The following is a 21,034-nucleotide window of genomic DNA, read 5'->3' as shown; positions in this document are numbered from 1 at the left end:
GGCAGTGAGGAGCCAAAGGTTCAAGCTGAGGGTAAGCAATGCTTGTAGTCTGCTGCAACCATATGGTGCAAATACATATCTCTCACACTCTGTCTTAACAGGGCATAGAATTACATCTGCACAATTCTATTTGCACAGTTCTTGGGCTCAACGCCACTCTAAATTAGTTGATTAATATTTTTGACATGGGCATTAGGGCTTTTCTCCAAATTTCCTCTAAACCCAACAGTGACTAAGAACCTTTGTAAGTTTTCACTAAAACTATATTGAACCATTTCCTCCAATGTCAAGAAACATCTTATTATTAAAAAGTTGCAGACTGAGTATGAAATATGAATATGAGGTTGGAGTGTGAGAACTGCATCTTCTTCAGCCGGCTAAATCTCCGAGGGCACTATGGGGGAAACACCGAGCACTGGCCATGAGCCAGGGATGTGCTAAGATGATGAACAGAGATGAATCAAAATGGCCCTTCCCTCAGAGTTTACAACACAATGAATTTCACAAAGTAGGCACCAAAGCTAATATGGCAAATTAATAAAATAAGACCTATTCATATTAACTCTCACCTTAAAGCCATCTGCTGTCATCCTGTGCTACAACTTTTTTCTGCCCTAGAGCCTACATGATTTTCTAGAAGTGTAAGAGCACAAATATCTAATTTAATACCATATTAAGAGCACAAATATTTAATCGCTAATCTCTGATGTCAAATAAGAATTTAATTTTAACTCTATTTCTCTTCTATATAGAAGTCAACTAAATATTGCTCCCTGTGAGCAAACCAAAGCGTCCTTCTCCTGAACCACACCTATCATGAGAAAAGGTGTGCTGTACTATAAAATGGGAACATTTCAGACTTGGGTCCATGGTACAACTCCAAGAACGTCTTTATGACACCATCTCAAGCAACTAAGTTCACGAGAACGTGAAGGCAAGACACCTGGGTGGACATGGATGGTAACATAAATAAGGAAGCCAAAGAACAAACATGTAGCACTTGGAAACTCTTAGCATGATAATAAAAATCATGTACACCAATGATAACCTGCTCTACCACGCTAGCTCCTAGAAAAATGAATGAAGGGAAACAACTTGACATTTTAGTTGTTATTTTATTATTATTTGACAAAAACCCTTAAACTTTTATTAAAATATCACGATACATTTTCAGAATCTTAGATGTAGAATTAACAATGTAGCATTGTGTAAGTATACACAGAAGTATATACTTATTCACGTCTAAGGACAGACTTATTGCTAAAGCACAGAATCAAATGCATGGCTAATACTTATTTATACACAAGACAACCATGGTTAAGATTATTGCAATCAGGTTTTTACACCTTGGCTAAGCCTCACCCACAGCACTCTATGTTTTGTTTTGGGGGTGGGGGTAGTGGGGTGGCTGGCTGGTACAGGGATCCGAATCTTTGACCTTGGTGTTATAACACCTCGCTCTAACCAACTGAGCTAACCGGCCAGCCCACACAGCATTCTATGATCTAGCCATTTAAGTGAAGGACTTCTTACTGTAACCCAATATTTGCTCTCCTTTTCTTCTGTAATTAAATCCTGATTTAGCTGAATATATGGCTATGAAGGATCTTTCCCAGCATCTCTTGCAGCTAAGTGTGGCCCTGTGACTAAGTCTGGGCCAATGGGATGTAAGCTATGCCCTTAAGAGAAGGCGTGTGGCCCTCTCCTCTTTTCTCTTTCCTGCTTGTTGGAATGTGGAAAGTGACAGCAGGAGGAATCAATTGGATCACTAAGTAGAAGGTGTCTGTGGAAGATGACAGCATAATAAGATGGATGAAGTCAGGTCCCTGATGATTACGAAACTGCCATATCAGTCGTGAACTGCCTACCTGGACTTTAACACAAGAAAGCAGTTTCTTGGATCCCTCTACTGGCCAGCAAAAAAAAAAAGAAAGAAAGCAGCTCCCTTTTTATTTAAACCACTGATACACTGGGTTTTCTGTCCCTCAAAGCAGTTTTGTCTAACTCTAATAGACCATACCAGACTTCTTCGAGATTCTCCATTCTCTGGACTTTGGACTTTTGTGCATGCAATTCCCTCTGCCTGAAACACTGCTACCACCTCCTGTTCCTTGTCTTTTTCACCCTTCAAATATGGGCTGAAATGTTGATTTTTTTCAGGTAAGTCTTGCTTGACTCCCTAGATGAGGCTAAATTCACTCGTTATTTACTCCTTACACTTTCCCTTGGATAACATTCACCACACCTATAATTACTGGGTTAATATTTGTCTCTTCCACCACACTACATACTCTTTAAGAGCAAGAATCTGCCTTGTCCACTTGCTATGTCATCCAAGTGATTGGCACATACTTCATGCACAACAAATATTTGCTCAATGAATGAATGTATAATGCCACAGCCCTTGAGTGATTTCTAGACCACGCCTCGAGGATTTCTTGGCCTTATATAAAGGGACTTCTGTAAACTCCAGTTTACAGCTCTGTCAAGTTCTAGCCCTGTCAGACACTCTCACAGTGTAAATATTGTTTCTCTCCATTCACCTTTAGACAAATCAGAAATGTGCCAACTCCTTGAGGAGATCTGCACGAATCTTTCTTCCACCACTTCATGTTCTTATGATACATATAGGTACTGGAATGAAAGTATCACGTGTATTCTTGGGTTAAAAAAAAAAAGAGACCTTTCACTGACTAATATTAACAATATTTTTAAGAATAAGGATGCCTTAAAGATATTTTTTAAGGGCAAACATAAACATACGAACTACATTATGTGAATTCTGGCCATGTACAGGTAAACATTCTTAAAATATTTCAAAAGCCTCTAGTTTTAAAGAGAACAAAACCTTTTAATGGCATTACAAGTACCCGCTGGTTTACTGCTTTATTCACGTACTCATCACTGATACTGAAGATTCTACATGGCTTACTCAGTTTCACTAATTAAGCACCTTTTTGTCATAACATTGTGGAGTTAAAGAAATAGGATCCCAGGAAGGAGGTAGTGGGATGCTTAAAAAAAAAATCAGACTGGCCGGTTAGCTCAGTTGGTTAGAGCACAGTGTTTTAACACCAAGGTAAAGAGTTCAGATCCCCTTACTGGCCAGCCACTGAAACAATAAAAATTAATAAGCCATCAACAGATCTGAGTGATGGTCTGTTTTGCCAGTGATTCATTGGGTGACCCTGGATCAGTCTCTTCTCAATTCTAAACGAAATGTTCAGTACAGAAAATTCCTAAGATCTCTTCCAAGGAAAATATTTTGTTGCCAAATCAATTTGCTCTGTTAGTGACTTAGTAGTGATGATGTTAGTGATTATGTAAAAAATTATGTAATTACAAGTATTCACAGAAAACCTGGTATTTGCCTATCAGTTTTGGGTCCTGTGAGGGTTTGAGTCTACGATATGGTTCTTTAAGGATCTAAAAACAAATGTGTATTTTGAAAAAGCAAGTTTTGCATCGTGAGACTGGCTTTTAGAATGTCTTTCCAGTACATATTACTGTTCTTCCACATTTATTAGGCGCCCACACTGGATTCGGAAGATGCTCTGCAAAAACCTGCACAGACCAATAAAACAGAATGTTTTTCACTGCCACTTCCTTGATCCTTACACCTTTCTTTTAAACTGTTCTGGAGCCTAAAGAAGCTCCAGAGAACAGCTGATCCAGCGTCAGTCAAGTGCACAAATGTCCGCACTACAACAACTTGCACAGACATCGGGGCTTGTCCAGCTCTTCAGAGCAAGGACGACCTAGTCTGGGCTTTCCACACTTCTAAAAAAGGTTAAAGAGAGACTGAGCAAGCGCCCAGAGTGACCAGGCTGGGTCCCATGCTCCCATTCTAAGAACCTGCGGACCCTATGGGTTCCTGCCTGGCCTCTCCAAAGCAACCGTCCACCTCTTCTCGCCCTCGGGGCTACCGCCCTGCCCCCGCCCCGCCGTCGTCAGCCGCCCCTGACCTCCTCGAACTGCTCGCCCGAGCAGCCGGCGCCACGAGCCTCCAGCAGCTCCCGGAACTGCTCCAGGGTGACAGACTCCTCGCCGCGGCCCAGCCGCTCTTCCAGCCAGCGCAACAGCGCGCCGTGGTGCCTCGACACCAGCGATTCGCAGGGCGGTGCGGGCCGCAACGCAGCGGCCGCCTCTCGCAGCCGGGCTGGTTCCAGCAGCGCCGCGGCGGGAGGCAGCGCCGGCGCCGCGGGGCCCGGGCCGGGGGTCGTGCCCGAGTCCGCGGCCCAGTCCTGGTGCGAGCCCCAGCCCTCGCCTCCGGGGACTGCCGCTTCGTCTTCACTGCTGTGACTCGGAGCGTTCCCCATGCTGCCTCCGTCTTGGGCGCCCGGCTCTGCCGCCGCCGCCGCCTCCCCGCCTCGACCTGTCAACCTCCGACAGCACCCGGCAGGCGGGGACAGAGAGGGGGACGGGGAGACTTCCGGCTTCCTGGCTGTCAAGTGAGGACGCTGTCGCAAGGGCACCATCAAGCGGACTCTACCAGCTCACGACAGCTAGGCTAGGACAGCCGCAGCAAAGGGTGGAACCCCGATTTCCAAGAGGCGCGTCTGTCATAACCTCTACGTCATCTCACAGCCTCCTCTGCCGCCATCTTTGTTGGGGGCACACAGCCAGCCGACCAAGGCCTTTCGCGGCTGCTCCCCTTTCTCGGCATCACAGGCTGTGCTGAAAAAGCACGAGAAAGAGTCGCGGTCAGGGAGTGAGCTTTTCACGAAAGACTTTGAGAGAGCGAGGGAGAGAGAGTCGCGCTGGTGACGTCACGGCCGGCGTCTCCTCCATCTTAGCTGCGGGAGTGAGGCGTGGGTGCGGCTAAATGCTGCAGCTCTGCAGACTCGGGCTCTTGCTGGGCCTGGCAGTAGCGGCGGCGGCGGTGCTGGCAGCACGGCTGATGGGCTGGTGGGGTCTCCGCGCTGGCTTTCGCCTTTTCATACCCGAGGAGCTGGCCCGCTATCGCGGCGGCCCAGGGGATCCTGGCCTCTACTTGGCGTTGCTCGGCCGCGTCTACGATGTGTCCTCTGGCCGGAGGCACTACGAGCCTGGGGCCCACTATAGCGGCTTCGCAGGTATCAGCTGGGCTGCTCACTCCTTTTCCTCCTCCGCCGCCCGCACGTCCTTCATTCATTTATTCATATGCTTCCCGCTCTTTCCCCACCTCTCCATTCATCAGACCGGCGCGGCGGGCGGGACCCAGCTGCACCATCCTTCTGGTCTCTGGCTCGGGCGGGACCACGGCCAGCTATTACCCTCCCTGTCATTCCTCACCGTTCTGTGTGACTTGTGTTCGAGAAACATATCTGCTGCTCTTGTTAGTGACATTATCCACCGTCTGAAGCCTGGGGATACCTGCTTACCAGACTTCTGCGAGGCTCTCAGGGCGTAGAGATGAATGAGACCCTGTTCATGCCCGCACAGCTCCCCTACTAAGTCCATCTCTTCAGTCGACCCCAATCTAATCCCCTAAAAATAGTATATTTGGTTTGAGTCGTTCTTGCTTGTAGTATAGATGCACTTAACTGCCCTTCTTAAAAAAGATAATGAGGTTGGACACAGGAAAGAGGTCCAGTTAGGGCCGGCCCGTGGCTCACTCGGGAGAGTGCGGTGCTGACAACACCAAGGCCATGGGTTTGGATCCCTATGTAGGGATGGCCGGTTTGCTCACTGGGTGAGCGTGGTGCTGACAACACCAAGTGAAGGGTTAAGATCCCCTTACCGGTCATCTTAAAAAAAAAGAAGAAATAGAAACACTAACAGAGAAGGAATTAATTCCAGTAAGTCTTGCCAATCTCCTCACACAGTGCAGCAGGGGAAAGGACTTACTCAGGGCTACACCGTCAGTTAGAAACGTAGCTGGGACTGGAATCGTTTTTTGTACCTCCCAGTTGAGGGCACTTTTTGGTGCACTGTCCTGCCACATGCTGATGGCAGCTGTCATGGATGTATGCACAAATGTGGGCCTAAAACTTTTCATTTCTGGGGTGATTTTTCTTTTGCAATGTGCTCTACTGTCCGAGTTCCTGTGTGCCGGGTGCCATTCAACGTTCTTTTATTGACCATTACCATGTGTCCCTCCTTATGCCAGGTGCTGAGGAACCAGAGAGGTCAATAACATGGTCCCACTGCCCACATGGTCCAGTAGGGAAGCAGATATGTTCACTTGTTCATTCAGTCAATATTTTTTTTTTGAGATATAATTCACATAATATAAAATCTGCCCTTTTAAAGTATACAATTCAGTGGTTTTTAATATAGTCAGAAACTTCTACAAACATCACCACTATCTAATTCCAGAACGTTTTCATCACCCGACAAAGAAACTGCATGTCTACTAGCAATCAGTCCCCATCCCCTCCTACCCCCAACCCCTGGCAACCACTGTCTACGTTCTATTCTATAGCTTTGCCTATTCCCGGCATTTCATATAAATAAAATCATACATGTGGCCCTTTTGTGACTGGCTTCTTTCACTTAGCATGATGTTTTCAAGGTTCATCCATAGTGTATCAGCATGTATCAATGCTGCACCACTTTTTATGGCTAAATAATCTTCCATTGTATAAATATACCACATTTTCTCTCTTTATCAGTTGATGGACTTTGGGGTTGTTTTTACTTTTTGCCTATTATAAATAATGCTGTGATAAACATTTGTGTATAAGTTTTTGTGTGAACATATGTTTTCAGTTCTCTGGTGTATATACCTAGGAGTGGAATTGCTGGGTCATACAGTAACTATAATCAACTTTTTGAGAAACTGCCAAATCGTTTTCTAAAGTGGCTGAACCATTGTACATTCCCACCATGAATGTATTAGAGTTCTAGATTCTCTACATTCTCACCAAAACTTGTTAATGTCTTTTTTATTATAGTCACGCTAGTGGGTTTGAAGTGGTCTCATTGTAGTTTTGATTATTTGCATTTGCCTAATGCCTAATGATGTTGAGCATCTTTTCATATGCTTGTTGACTTCTTCTTTGGAGGAATGTCTATTCAAATCCTTTGTCCATTTTTTAACTGAGTTGTTTTTTTATTGAGTCGTAAGTGTTCTTCATATATTACGGGTACTAGACACTAATTAAATATGTGATTTGCAAATATTTTCTCCCATTTTGTAAAGTTTTTTTGTTTTTGTTTTTTTGTTTTTGTTATTGTTTTGCAGCTGGCCAGTATGGGGAACCAAACCCTTGACCTTGGAGTTACAAGGCCATGCTCTAACAAACTGAGCTAACTGGCCAGCCCTCTTTTCACTTTCTTTTTTTTTTTTTTTGTCTTTTTCCGTGTCCGGCAACGGATCGCAACCCTCAGTGTTGCCCCCGTACCGGACCAGGGACCGGCAACGGGATTGCAAACCTCGGTGTTGCTCCCACGCCTCGCTCAACCAGTGAGCGGGAGCCGGTCTGTATGTGGGATCCGAACCCTCGGGCGGCAGCGCTGCCACGCCTCCTAAGCGGCGCACTATCCAGTGCGCCACTGGGCCGGCCCCCTCTTTTCACTTTCTTTTTTTTTTTTTTGTCTTTTTCCGCGTCCGGCAACGGATCGCAACCCTCAGTGTTGCCCCCGTACCGGACCAGGGACCGGCAACGGGATTGCAAACCTCGGTGTTGCTCCCACGCCTCGCTCAACCAGTGAGCGGGAGCCGGTCTGTATGTGGGATCCGAACCCTCGGGCGGCAGCGCTGCCACGCCTCCTAAGCGGCGCACTATCCAGTGCGCCACTGGGCCGGCCCCCTCTTTTCACTTTCTTGATCATATTTTTTGATATGCAAATATTTTAAATTTTGATCAAGTCCTATTTATCAATTTTTTCTTTGGCTGTTTGTGCTTTTAATATTCTAAGAAATCACTGCTCAAGGGTTTGGATCCTGGTACCAATCAGCCACCAAAAGAAAAAAAAAAGAAAAAGGAACCATTGCTCAACCCAAGGTCACAAAGATTTGCAGCTATGTTTTCTTGTAAGAGTTTTATAGTTTTAGCTGATACACTTAGGTCATTAATCTATTTGGAGTTCATTTTTGTATATGGTGTGAGGCAGGAGTCCAATTTATTCTTTTGCATGTGGCTATTCAGTTGTCCCAGTACCATTTGTTGAAAAGACTATTCTTGCCTCATTGAATTATCTTGGCACCCTTATTGAAAATTAGTTGGCTGTAGGGGCCGGCCCGGTGGCGCACTGGATAGTGCGCCGCTTGGGAAGCGCGGCAGCGCTCCCGTCCGAGGGTTCGGATCCCACGTACGGACCGGCTCCCGCTCACTGGCTGAGCGAGGCGCGGGAGCAACGCCGAGGCTTGCGATCCCGTCGCCGGTCCCCGGTCCGGTACGGGGGCAACACTGAGGGTTGCGATCCGTTGCCGGACACGGAAAAAAGACAAAAAGACAAAAAAAAAAAAAAAAGAAAATTAGTTGGCTGTAAATGTGTAGATTTCATTCACTCAGTATTGGGAATTTACTAAAGATCAAGCACTGTAGCAGGCACTGGGGAATTAATATTAAATGTTTGGTGTGTTCTTTTCCCTGATAAAACTTACAGTAGAAAAGACAGACATTAAATAGATATCACACAAACAATTAACCTAGTGGGGGAGGAGGAGAGAGTGAAAAGGAGCACAGCAAACAATGTGGCAAGGCAAGGTTGGTGGCAGCTGGTGCAGGGCACTGAATGACATCTGAAGGAATTTGTTACAGGGCAAAGGGAAAACATGGAGGATTTTTAGGCCAGGGCATGACATGATAAATCTGTTTTTAAAATACCAGTCTAAATATTATATGAAGAATAGATTAATGGGGCAAGAATGAATGGGGGGAGACCGACTAGGGGTCTACTGTAATAGTTCAGATGAGAGATGATGGCAGCCTGGGCTTACTTAGTGGTAAGTGGAGACAGGTAGACTGATACAAGAACTATTTAGGGGTTGACCAGTTAGCTCAATTGGTTAGCGTGAGGTAATGGTAATACCAGTGTCCAGAGTTCAATCCCTGTACTGACCAGCCATCTCCCCAACCTCCCTGGGAAGAAAAAAAAGAAAAAAAACTATTTAGGGAGAAAGTATAGGACTTGCTGACTGATTGGATGTGAGGGATGAAGGAAGTGCCAAGGACTGCATTCCTGTATTGTGTAACTGGTTGACATTTACTGACATAGGGAATACTAGAGAGGACACAGGTTTCCTGAGGCTGGCGGTACTGATGACCATTAGTTTGGTTTGGACATTTTGCATTTATGATGTCTGTAATACATCTAAGTGATGTTGAGTAGACAGTTGGATATACAGGTCAAGTGCTCAGGAGAAGTCTGAGCTAAAGATATAGATTTGGCGATTTGGGGCATAGAGGTGGGATTTGAAACCACAGGAGTGGATGAGACTGTGAAGTGAGAGGGTGTGGACAGAACAGAGGTGGTGGACAATAAATTGATCCCTGAGGCTGGTAGACAATGAGGAGCTAGAGAGGTAGGAGGAAAAACAGGAGTGTAGTGTCATGGAAGCCAAAGGAGGTGGTCAGCTGTGTTAAATGTTGCTGAAAGTAAATGAAAGAATGTGACAAATGCCAAAGAAATGTGTGTCCAAGGTTCAGGAGCCTTTGTTACAGAGAAGGAGGAGGATCACATTTCCCTCGGGGGTGGGGAATGGGGATCGTCAGGAGATGATTTTCAGATTCTTGAGTTGATAGTGATTTACAACTTAATTTGTTGGAAACTTCTCCCCTGCAGGCCGAGACGCATCTAGAGCATTTGTGACCGGGGACTACTCTGAAGCAGGCCTTGTGGATGATGTATCCGACTTGTCATTCTCTGAGTTGTTAACACTTCAAAATTGGCTTTCATTCTACGAGAAGAATTATGTATCTGTTGGTATGTAATTCACAGGTCATTTTTCCATTGACTTCATTCGGTTGTCTTGCATTGTTTTTTTTTAAAGGGGCTGGGATTCTTTAGGGATTGGGCTGAAGGTTAAAATCTGAAAAATAGCCTTGGATCTTTCACTTTAAACTCTGGTTGTGTGCTCGCTTTGGCCCCACATAATACTAAAATCGGAACAATACAGAGAAGATTAACATGGCCCCTGCACAAGGATGACACAAATTCATGAAGTGTTCCAAGAAATTAAAAAATAAATAAATAAATGATAAAAATAAAAACTCTGGTTGTTAGTGTGGCAGTAAACCATAGGAGGAGATGGATGGGGCACCTGTTTCCCTCACTCCTTTTTGTTTGTTTGTTCTTGGCAGCTGGCCTTTAAGGAGATCCAAACCCTTGACCTTAGTGTTATCTGCACCACGCCTTACAGAATGAGCTAACCGGCCAGCCCTGTTTCCCTCACTCTTAACTTGGGAGAGGATTGCCAAGCCGTTTGCTTTGCCCTCAGTTGCCCCAAAGCCAGTGCTTACCTGTATCATCCTTGAACAACCAGCTCTAGGAGGGCAGCTTCCCTTTCTCACTGTGTTCCATGCATCTGACTTCAGCACACAATGAGGAATGCTTGGAGCCTAAATTTGTGTGTTGTGACAAATTCCTTTTTATTTTGCCCTTTGAGGAGATAAACAATCTGAATGAACTGTCTCCCAGGTGGAAGTTATGCTAATCAAACATTTGGTAAAGCCATCAGTTAGGGCACTGCCCTACACTGGTTATAATGAGGGAACTCACCTCTTACATGGAAGACACCTAACAGAGTCCTTAGGCAATGGTAAAGACACTAAACACTAGATTGCTTTGCAAGCACTTAAAGCTGGGATGGTTGGAGCCCTTTATTTCATCTATCTGCAGCTCCACCTCTCACTGGAGCCCCACTTGGACACGGCTAACTTCCTGAGGAATCCCAGTGTCACTTCACTATTGGAACAGGTCTAAATTACAAGTTTTTTCTCTGCTCCTAATGCCTCTGAATGTCTGCTTCTGTCATTACTGATTGGGTTCCCTTTTCTGAGAACCCTAGCATTTTTACTAACTCCTCTGCTGCCTTCACATCCAATTGGTCAAGGCTTTTTCATAACATCTGAAGTCTGTGCCTTTCTATCTCCACTGCCCACCCCATCCATTATTGGCCTTCGTCATCCCAACCTGGGGCATGCCCTTCATTGTTTTTCCTCAGTCTGCTCCAGATCATTCCTGAGACCACAACCATGTCTGCCATCGAATAAACTGACTTCTATCCATCTGCGCTTCATAGGGCTTGGTTCTTCCTTTTCCCCATGAGATTGCCACACCAAGGTTGAAACATTGCTGGGTTAATAAAGAAAAGAGAACCCAACACAAAAGAGAAAGAATGGAGTCCTGTGATGGAGAAAGGATGCTGGACCAAAAACTTCGTACTGATATTTGGGGAGCAAACTAGAAGTATTCCTGATGTGTTTGGTGAGACAAGTAAACTAGTCTCATCTGAATATGTAATGTGTTGGGCATGAGCTGGTTGTTCAAGGTGGGGCACGTGGTCAAAAATGCCTCAGAAGGATTTTAGTTAAAGTCAGAATATATTTGAAGACTACAGTTAAGTTCTATTCCTCATGGGAATCAGGGATGAGTTGAGTACCGTTTCTGCCCTCTGTTAGCTCATTCTGTAGGATAGGGAGTGTGTTGGTCTCTTTCAGGTCACTAGAAACCCTTGGGACACATCGGGGGATGAAGGTTTATTGTAAGGGTGCACACTGAGGTAAAGATCATCAGGATGCCATCTTGGTAGCCATATGGCCAGGCCTCAAGTAAAAGGAAATGGCTTTTGTTATGCTCTGGATACAGATTTGGCTTGGAGACTCAGCCAGTGGTGACTACCATTCTCATGATCCAGCTACTAGAATTCTTTCTCTGTTGCCTCTACTCCTACTCTCCTCTTTTTGGGTCTCATGTCTGAAAGTCACCAAGACAGGCTTTTCACCATATAATACAGAGCCTCTCTGTAGTGGAAAGTTCTGTGCCAGGCCAACTCATAGAATGCAGGTCTGTGACTAGGGCCCTGATTCTTTCATTTATTCATCTAAGAAGTATTTAAAACAAATGTTTTGTGCTAAGCTTTACTGAGTGCAGGGCCTCACTGTGGGGACAGACGTATCATAAACAAGTAAACAGATCAGACAACTCCAGATAGGGCTATGAATAAAACTGTGATGTGTTGCGTGTTTGGCGGGGGGGTGGGGGGGTGGCACTTTCAGAGCAGACGGTCAGGGGAGGCCTCATGAAGGAGATGGCAGTTAAGCTGAGACCTTGGAAAAGTGTTCCAGGCTGAGGGAAGAGAAGTAAGTGCCTGAGGGGTGAGGCAGTGAAGGCTGGTCAAGGAACAGAAAGGAAATCAGTGTGCTGGAGCCTGCAGTAAAAGAGGGAGGAAGTGGCTTAACAAGGCGCTGAAGAAGAAACAAGTCAAACGGTTGCAGAGCCTAAGAGACCTAGATAAGAAGTTTGTATTTTGTCCACCTGCTTTAGAAAGCCATCGGAGGATTTCAATCAGGTACAGAAGTGTTTAAAAGATCACCCCAGCTGCTTTGTAGGAAACATCCATACTTCTTGTGGGAAGGCATGAGCTGAAGCAGAAAGACCAGTTAGGAGGCTGTTGTCACAGTCCATGGTTTGGATTAGGATGGTAGCAATGGAAATGGAAAGGAATGGACAGAGTCAGGTTCTATTTTAGAGGCAGGACTGACAAGATTTGCTAATGGATTAGACATGAGCAGAGGGAGGCATACATTTGGATATGGAGGAGGAGGAGAGATCCAAGGCTCCTAATCCAGATGACTGAGGCCAGAGGTGACAATTAGATCTTGGAAAGTCAGGGAAGGGAGTTGGACTTGAGAGTATGAACTGACTCTTGGACATGCTGAACGTACATGACATAGGAATCTAAGTTCAAGTCAGTTCTCAGGGACTGCAGTGGTTGGAACTACACAGCTGGGGGCAAGTGTACGCTGTACTCATCCTTGGTCAAACCTCACGTAAGTGCTTCCTGCTGCTGCTCTGGCCCTGTGCGGGTGCTGCCTGTGAAGGCCGTTTGCACCTCAGGACTTGGATACGTTAGTTCCCTGCACCCAAGGAAAACTGATCCCTTTTTGTTTCTGGTCTATAGGCTGATGGACTACTTGCTGGCTGCTGCCAAAGCTTAGACTTTTACAAATTCTGACAGACATTTTAAATGTAAACCAGTTTCCACTCACTTATGTCCACTGAAGAACTGAGCCAGAAGAGAGCGGTGTTGGGAGAGCATGGGCCTGGAGCCAGAACCATGGTTAGCTTCACAGACGTCCCCACCTTATTGGATCTTCCGGTCTCTCCTATGAATATGGGAACAATGATTTCTCTCTCATAAGTTTGTTACAAGGATTTTAAAAATATTGGTAAAGTGCTAGCATAGTGCCTGATACTGAGTAAATGCTCAATAAGTGACTTATTTATAGTTATATAAGACAAAATAATTTGATGTTGGGAAGAATTTAGCCACAAAAATGTTAGCCAATAAGCCATTCATTCATCATTTTTTGAAAACCAAGCACTGTGGAGATTTGATAAATAAATCACACACGGTTCCACCCTCAGGTAACCCATGTCTGGAAGTGAGAACAATTGGATAATTTCTCTACTACGGGACTCTCCACTAGAGCAGGGATGCTTTTATCTTGGGTCTTGAAGGATGTTGAGAGAGGCTGGGATAGAAGGCACCAGAAGCCCCTCCAATACGAATGCTTCATAAATGAGCACCCAGCAGACTACTGTAAAGCCCTGAAGTTAAGAAACCCTGGAAACTTGAGCCTGGCTACAACTGCTTGAGAACCTAAACATCTGCTCATACCTCACTCCCACTGTTACTCTGACATCAGCTTTCCTGTCACCACAGGAAGGGTGATAGGAAGGTTCTACGGAGAGGATGGGCTGCCTACCCCAGAACTGACCCAGGTAGATGCCATGATCACCAAAGGCTTGGAGGCAAATAAACAGGAACTGAAAGAGAAGCAGAAGTTTCCACCATGCAATTCTGAGTGGAGCTCAACCAAGGGCAGCCGATTCTGGTGTTCTTCAAAGAGGTAAACAGGCTTCTCTTCTGCTCCTTTCTATGTCTCTCCCAAATCCTGTCTGCATTGTTCAGTGAATCCATGGTAACCCAGAGGAACTTTTTCAAAATACACCTGCTCTGTGATAGTGATTCTCAACTTGGGCTGCATATTAGATCTTCTGGGGAATTTAAAAAGTTACTGGTGGTGGGACCTCACTCCAGAAAACTGAATATTAAGGTTGAGATTTGGACTTGAGACCTGGGCATCCTTCCCCACCACCACCAAATCCCCCCAGAGACCGTGCTGAAGAAACTCTAGCCTGGGGACGAGAAGGCACAAGTACTACTCCTTGCTTGCTTTTGGCCTGTACAGCCATCCACAGGCCTCAGTTTCCTATTTGTCAGCACGAATCATTGCTGCCCAGAGGAGAAAGGGACGGGGAGGTGGAGGGAGGACCACGCAGTCAGAGATGTCCTGAGGTGCTCTCTTAAAAAACACCACAAATTCTGAGTAATTCCAGTAAGTGTGGGCTAGATGGAAAAGTCCTTTCCTGTAAGAATAAAGTAAGGTGAGCCAGATTAGAAGTGATACTGCAAGGGCCAGCCCGTGGCTCACTCGGGAGAGTGCGGTGCTGATAACACCAAGGCCCCGGGTTCGGATCCCATATAGGGATGGCTGGTTCGCTCACTGGCTGAGCGTGGTGCTGACAACACCAAGCCAAGGGTTAAGATCCCCTTACCGGTCATCTTTAAAAAAAAAAAAAAAAGAAGTGATACTGCAAGGATTATTCCAGGTTGCTTTAAGAAACTGGAGAAAACTTTTCCTGCTTTAATCATCAGGCCAGCCTGGACTTAAACTTTGAGTCCCTCAAATCTCCTTTAGCTCTAGTAAGGGGAAAAAGGAAGCCAGAAACTGGACAAACTTCCCCAGCCTCAAGGGTCTCAAAGACCCTGCTCTCATTGAGGAGGGACAGGGAAGTCTCTGCTGTCACTGAGGTACTAAGCTGTGCAGACGCACCCTCTTCCACAGAGAGAGCCATACCTTGTTGCTCTACTTGAGGCTGATTCATTATGTGGGCAAGAACAAGCAGTCAAAGCCACCAGCTTTCTCAGGCCCAGCCACCATATTCATCACATCTCCTCCAAGCCTTAATTCAGGGGAGCAGAGGCAAAGGGAGCAGGAAGGAAACCCCTTCTTTCCTGACCACCAGTTTCAGAGAGACACAGCTTCTCCAGGGTCATCGTGTCTGAAGAAAATGGGGACTTTGAGAATCTGGCCTGCCCACTTCAGCCTGAATGCAGGAGGCTTCAGAGAGCACTCGTCCTCCATAGGAGGGTACAGGAGGGCTGTGTGCATGTAGATGCTGGATTTTGCTCCCTTGGAGAGCCTGCCTCCGTCTCGCCCAGCCCTCCTGTCTGACGAATCCCTTCTTGCTCTCATGACTGAGTTGCCTAGGCTCTGCCTTCCTCCAAAAGCCCTTGCAGTGCCACCCTCAAGGAATTTAGGGGTCCCGTCCCTGTGCCTCAGCCCAATTTCTTGTCTTCTGCTCACGTGTATATCACCCATTAGACTGGGAGGAATGAGCTTTGTAGGCAGGGAGGGACCAAGTGTAGAGTAAGGATCACTGATGTTGGCATGGATGGCTGGATGGATGGAAGGAGAGAGGGAGGCATTTTAGTGCCCTGACAGCCTTTTTCTTGGGTAAGCTACAAGTGGGATGGTTTCTAACTGGGTGGCAGTTTCTCTGACAACAAATGATCCTGCTCCCTGACACAGGAACCTTTATGAGGCATCAATTCCAAGAAACTAGTTTTCTTTTGCAAGGCCTGGGAGTCCACAAGACTGAACTCAGTACACTAAGTTAGGGCCCTCTGCTCAGGACAGGAGGTTGCTCAGGCTATGTTGGGCCAGAGCTGCATCCTCCATCTCTGAATCCTTTGGTAACATTAAGGACTGGACCTATGTAGGGGACAAGACCCAGAGAAAGCTGACCCAGCTGGACAAGGCCTGATGGGCCCCAAATGGCTTGTAGCCTCAGCTGCCAACCGCTCCCCCCGCCCCCAAGTGCCCCAGGCCCTAAGATCAAGACACAGCCCTGTGCTGGGATGTAGCGGGGGAGGGGAGAAGAGAATTAGACCCAGACACCGCTTCTGAGAAGCTCACAGGCCAGTGAGAGAAACCCTTTTGCAGCTGTTGCCACCAATGCAGGGAAGTGGTGCTGCTTCCTAGAAAGGGACAGGGCAGGGGGCGGGGAACACAATGAAAGGAACCATGGACTCTGCCCCTGGCCTGAGGAGGTGGCGCTGGCACTGTGCAGAGGAAGCTGAGGAAGTCAGGAGGGAGCATGAAGGCTCAGGGACCAAATGCTGCAGAAAGCTTCCTTGGGAGAGCAGAGATGAGAAGGAGAATGGCTTCTACTTTTTATAAAGCCTGGCTCATGACTTCTTTCCCCTTTTTGAAGAGACTCATGAGTTCACGCTTTTAAGCTCTCTTTTCTTATATCCTTAGCGGAGGTGTGAGCAGAGACTGGATTGGTGTCCCCAGGAAGCTGTATAAGCCAGGAGCCAAGGAGCCACACTGCGTGTGTGTGAGAACAACTGGCCCTCCTAGTGACCAGACACCGGACAGCCCTACACACAGGAATCGTGGGGACTTGGACCACCCTAACTTGGGAGAATACCCAGGCTGTCCACCTCTAGCCATCACATGTTCCTTCCCACGCTAAGCTGGTGCCCTGTGTGTTAACACACAGAAAACCCTGCCTAGAACTTGAATAGGCCCTTGGCACTCATGTCCTAGTATGGCTCCTGGCCCGAAACAGGCAGGCCTGGAAGTACTCTGGCCATACTCTGCAAATGTGCCTCATGCCCTGCTCACCATGAACTCATCATTTTGGTGACCGAGGGAGAGCTTGGCAGCCTGCCTAGTTCTGGTCAGCCTGTTTTTAACTACAATTCCTTTAAATCCACTTGCCATCTTCCTTCAGACCTCTCAGGTATTAATGGGCACAAGTCTATGACAACTCAAAAATAACTGGACAAACAAGGACAATTCTCTGAACTCCAATAGCTTCCTTTCCATGGACTGTGAGATGTTTTGGCCACAGCTCAGCCACTGCATGACTACACAATGAAGACGTATGTCAGACCACTGCCCCCACCCCTTGCTTGCTATGCTCTAGGAAAAGCTGTGCTTTGAAAGGCCATATGGACAGGTTGGCACGGTGCCTGCTCAGAAATCAGTGGGTATTCCTTAGAGGAGAAAGATGACCTTGGGCTAAACCCCACCCTTGAGGACACTTCCTACTGCCAGAGCCCCCAGACTCCTTCAAGTGGGGACAGACATTGCTGCCATTAGCCCTCACCAGAAGATCCCTGGGGTGGTACACCAGAATCTGTACGTGGATAAGGACGACATACTGTCACCTTCCTCCAGGCAACCCTGTGAGCTAGGAAGGACAACCGTCACCGCCATTTTATAGATAGGGAAACTAAGGCACAGAAATTATGAAACTTGCCTAGTACTATCAACTAATCAATGACAAAGAAGAACTAAAACAGAGATCTTCCCAGGCTGGGCAAAAATATGTGAAAGTTGATGTGTACTTGGTTACTGTTTGCACTACATAGATCATAACCAGTGACAGTGGTTAGCAGTGGCCACATCCAGGATGGCTTAGGAGGACCTGGGATGGTTACGAGGAAGCACTTAACAGTGCCTATTAACCATGAGAAAAGCCACCATACAGTGAGATCTGTTACCACAACTGGTCTCGACTAGGGTAAGCGAAATGGAAGACAGGTAAGGAAAGTGTGAGGGCCAGGTGACTTCTAGATTTGTATAGGGGCTTTATAGATCACTAGATTTTAATTTGCAGGCCCCTGAACCTTCCTTAGTACTTTCTGAAGCCCACAATGCCAGTCTTCCCTTCAAACCTCGGCCTGCAGAAAGCTCACGATGGGTGGATCCTCTTGAGTTGCTCCTAAATAATGGAGTCAGAGGGAACTTCCAGAGTCCTTTGGAAAACTTCATGGGGTCGCGTGACTGAGACTGCATCTGTGATCACACGTCGCCATGAGCTGAAGTCTGGGCCAGGAGCACAGCAAATTCAGGCAGCTGCTTACTATACCTAAAATAGCTACTATTTTAAATGCCATCAATGGTATGTTTCTGAAAAATGTTAGAATTCAAACTTTCTTAGAAGGTAGCTGTTAAAGAAATTTATTCACGTCAGGAGTTGTTTTTTTTGTAAATTTGTTTTCAATGCTTACGGATACTTCTGCACCAGAAGTAACTACAAATGTCTTATTAAAGTTCCCACTTTAAATGCACAATTTTACTTCATTTTATTATAAGGAATTGTTACAGAAAATGCAAATATCAGTATTTGAAAAATACATTCTATTACACAGACTCCAAAGAAACAATGCTGATAAGCGCCATGGTCCTTTATGATGCCATCATCATACACTGAGCACAACCCCAAATGGTTTAGAAGCCAAGGGGATCAACCCAATGTGTGCCTGCAGTGCCTGCCCAGCTACCGCCCTTCCCCTTAGTATCACACAGGTATGTCATGGTAACAGCCAACTCCACACATCTGCCAAAAAAGGGCAGGTATTAATTAAGCAATCTCAACTCCAGACTCCCTAACTACAGAAAACCAATGCCATCAGTTGTAACAGGTTAATATATTATTTATGCCACACAAAAAAGGAACTGTACAGGCAATGATCTTCCAAAGAAAGTCTTTAAGGCATCTACAAGTTCTGGGAATTTAAGTGTTTAGTTTATATCTTGTCAAACAGCTCTTCACTAAACTGCTTCCACAAAGCAAGAATGTAGCTTCCAAATCCCTTTGGCAAGTTGTTTCCCCTCAGCTTCCTCCTTTCTCCAGCTGGGAGTGGGGAACTTTGGTGCTTCTGGTAGTTGTTCTGGGGCTTGTCCTGAGGGAAGCAAGTGTTTCTGTCATGGAAGCGTTACACTTACTTGTTTGCTGGGTACCTTTTAGGTCTAAGCGTTACATAGCTCAGAGTGTTCTTTCTCTCCAGATAAAGGAAACCTAGATGGAGGTCAGGGCTCTACTCCCTCCCAAGACTTTTCCTCCACTCCTCACCCCTGGACAAGATTAGTGCAGTAACGAACAGTTCAACATGACAAGTGTGGGACATGAGTTGGGGAGAGTGGTGAAACCACATGCACACTGAGTTTCTTACAGGGACCCATTCAGGGAGAAAAGTGAGGAAGCTAAATAGGGTGGTCAGAAATGATTAAGGGCTCTGAGGTAGAGGACTGAAGGTCACGTGGACCCCACTCCTTGGAGAGAATGTGGCAGGTGAATCGAGCAATTTAATCCAGCCTTGACTAAACTGGTAACTGGGATTGACAGTGCACAGGCACAAAACTCCAAATGGAACACATGTTCTAATATAGCATTCAATGAGACACCACTAAAAAGATAACTGAAAATTAAAAAGTCCTAAGTGTAGGCACTTAAATTTGTGGGAAATTTCTGTGTTAGAGGATCACAGCAAATTAGTTTGTTATTCCATTTATATATAGCATGTGGTTTGTACCTTTCTCTTAAAAAAAAGAAAAAGACGGTCAAGAATATACTGTATAATAAATCTGGCAATGAGCAAGAGGCAGTTAAAAAGCTAATTCAGCATAACAATGTTGACTGATGCAGCAAATTATGTTCCAGTAAAGTTTATTCTTCCTGCTCTACTCATTCACTATTGGCAACCTTCTGAATGAATAAAATAATTAAGATTTTGCTACTAGTACTTAAGCTACTGTTTAAAATTTAACAAGAACAGCTAGGCAGTTTTGTAGTCAAGTCTTGACAGAGTGGAGGGCACAAAAGTGATTCAGACCTATCTAGTCCCAGCCAGGGCAGTGTATGTTGGAGTCCCACTGGGGCAGCTGCTACTCAAGGAACCTGCTGAATTCAACCCAGTGAGCATCAGCATGGTCAGGGAGATTTCCTAAGACTGTGGAAAGATGCTTTTTCTAAATCTACATGAATGCACCTGAAGCCAATGCAGAACTCAAAATATGTTCCCCCAATCCATGGCTGGTCAGTACCACTGCTATCCCTGGACTCTGTAAAGAAACAGAAGCTTGCATCAACATAATTTAAACATGATCTTAAGATTTTTAAGTGTAATTATAGGCGAGATTGTTATTGAAACTGGTATGTTGGGGCAAAGGCAGAACAATCAGACTCATCCTATCCTCCACCCTCCACTAAGAACATTAAAAGAACAAGTATATATGTACTGACCACCTAAATTCATCTTTGAACCATAATTATCTTACTTTCTAATTAAAAAACCAAGCTACCTAACTAAGCTCTACTTCCTTGTGGCCTTTTTTGGGCAACAGAAAACGGAAAGTGACCACATGATTCATATGGTCAAGTGTTTGCCAAGACTAGTTGAGTTTTTCTATAAAAATTCTATATGAAATATGTCACAGACTGGGGGACAGGGGAACACTTCTAATTAATTTTTTTTTAAACATTGTGCACAACAAGCTCATATTAACATAGAAAGCATATACTTGCATATCTTATAAATCACAGAAATATTTTTAAAAAGTAGCACTCTGGTTTTTCAGCTCATTTTACACACATATTTAGGCAACAGATGTATAAGTCTACAGCAACATAGAGGACATACCACTATTCAAAAAAGAAACAAAACAGTCTGCTGCAAAAAAATAAGTAGTCCCTTTTACACATATATCCATACTTCATTAATGCGAACAAATGTAGTGGTTATTAAAAGTCTGGAAAAATCAGTATGTGTGATTGAGATTGTTAATCTCTAAGTATGACTGTGTGACACATATTGTTCATCTCAGAGTTTTGTTTTTTTTTTTTAAAGCAGTGGTAGAAGTTTCTATTTAAATATGTATTTTTAAAAAACTGGCCAAACTTTCAAAAGAAAAGAAGTTTAACACTTCAGGTTTAACATATGTACTAGCAGCAACTAAGGCCTAACAAGTTCTGGCAGCCTCATCAGCACACAAGCCAGAGCGCCTTCCAAAATGGT

At 45.4% G+C, this 21,034-nt stretch overlaps 3 protein-coding genes across 3 annotated transcripts in view; 1 reads left to right on the top strand and 2 right to left on the bottom strand.

Annotated features, from left to right (window-relative positions):
- The window catches only part of ZZEF1 (zinc finger, ZZ-type with EF-hand domain 1), a 112,747-nt gene extending 108,314 nt beyond the window's left edge, over positions 1 to 4,433 (bottom strand). The window contains exon 1 of the mRNA XM_008568744.1: positions 3,966 to 4,433. Within this exon, the coding sequence (XP_008566966.1) occupies positions 3,966 to 4,319 (354 nt within the window). The 5' untranslated portion in view covers positions 4,320 to 4,433. The remainder of the gene's footprint in view (positions 1 to 3,965) is intronic.
- Positions 4,434 to 4,784: 351 nt separating this feature from the next.
- Positions 4,785 to 18,307, top strand: LOC103587245 (neuferricin). The gene is made up of 4 exons (XM_008568708.1): positions 4,785 to 5,075; positions 9,715 to 9,855; positions 13,820 to 14,006; positions 16,485 to 18,307. The coding sequence occupies exons 1-4, from the start codon at positions 4,826 to 4,828 to the stop codon at positions 16,699 to 16,701; spliced, it is 795 nt and encodes a 264-aa protein (XP_008566930.1). The 5' UTR covers positions 4,785 to 4,825; the 3' UTR covers positions 16,702 to 18,307.
- Positions 18,304 to 21,034, bottom strand: part of ANKFY1 (ankyrin repeat and FYVE domain containing 1) — a 78,145-nt gene continuing 75,414 nt past the window's right edge. Inside the window, exon 25 of the mRNA XM_008568732.1 lies at positions 18,304 to 20,081. The gene's annotated coding sequence lies outside the window, so the exon portion shown is untranslated. The remainder of the gene's footprint in view (positions 20,082 to 21,034) is intronic.

This window comes from Galeopterus variegatus, unplaced genomic scaffold, assembly GCF_000696425.1.
Source record: "Galeopterus variegatus unplaced genomic scaffold, G_variegatus-3.0.2 Scaffold25, whole genome shotgun sequence".
Classification (NCBI taxonomy): domain Eukaryota; kingdom Metazoa; phylum Chordata; class Mammalia; order Dermoptera; family Cynocephalidae; genus Galeopterus; species Galeopterus variegatus.
Note: the sequence above shows the minus strand (reverse complement) of the source record. Positions and strands in the feature narration are given on the sequence as shown.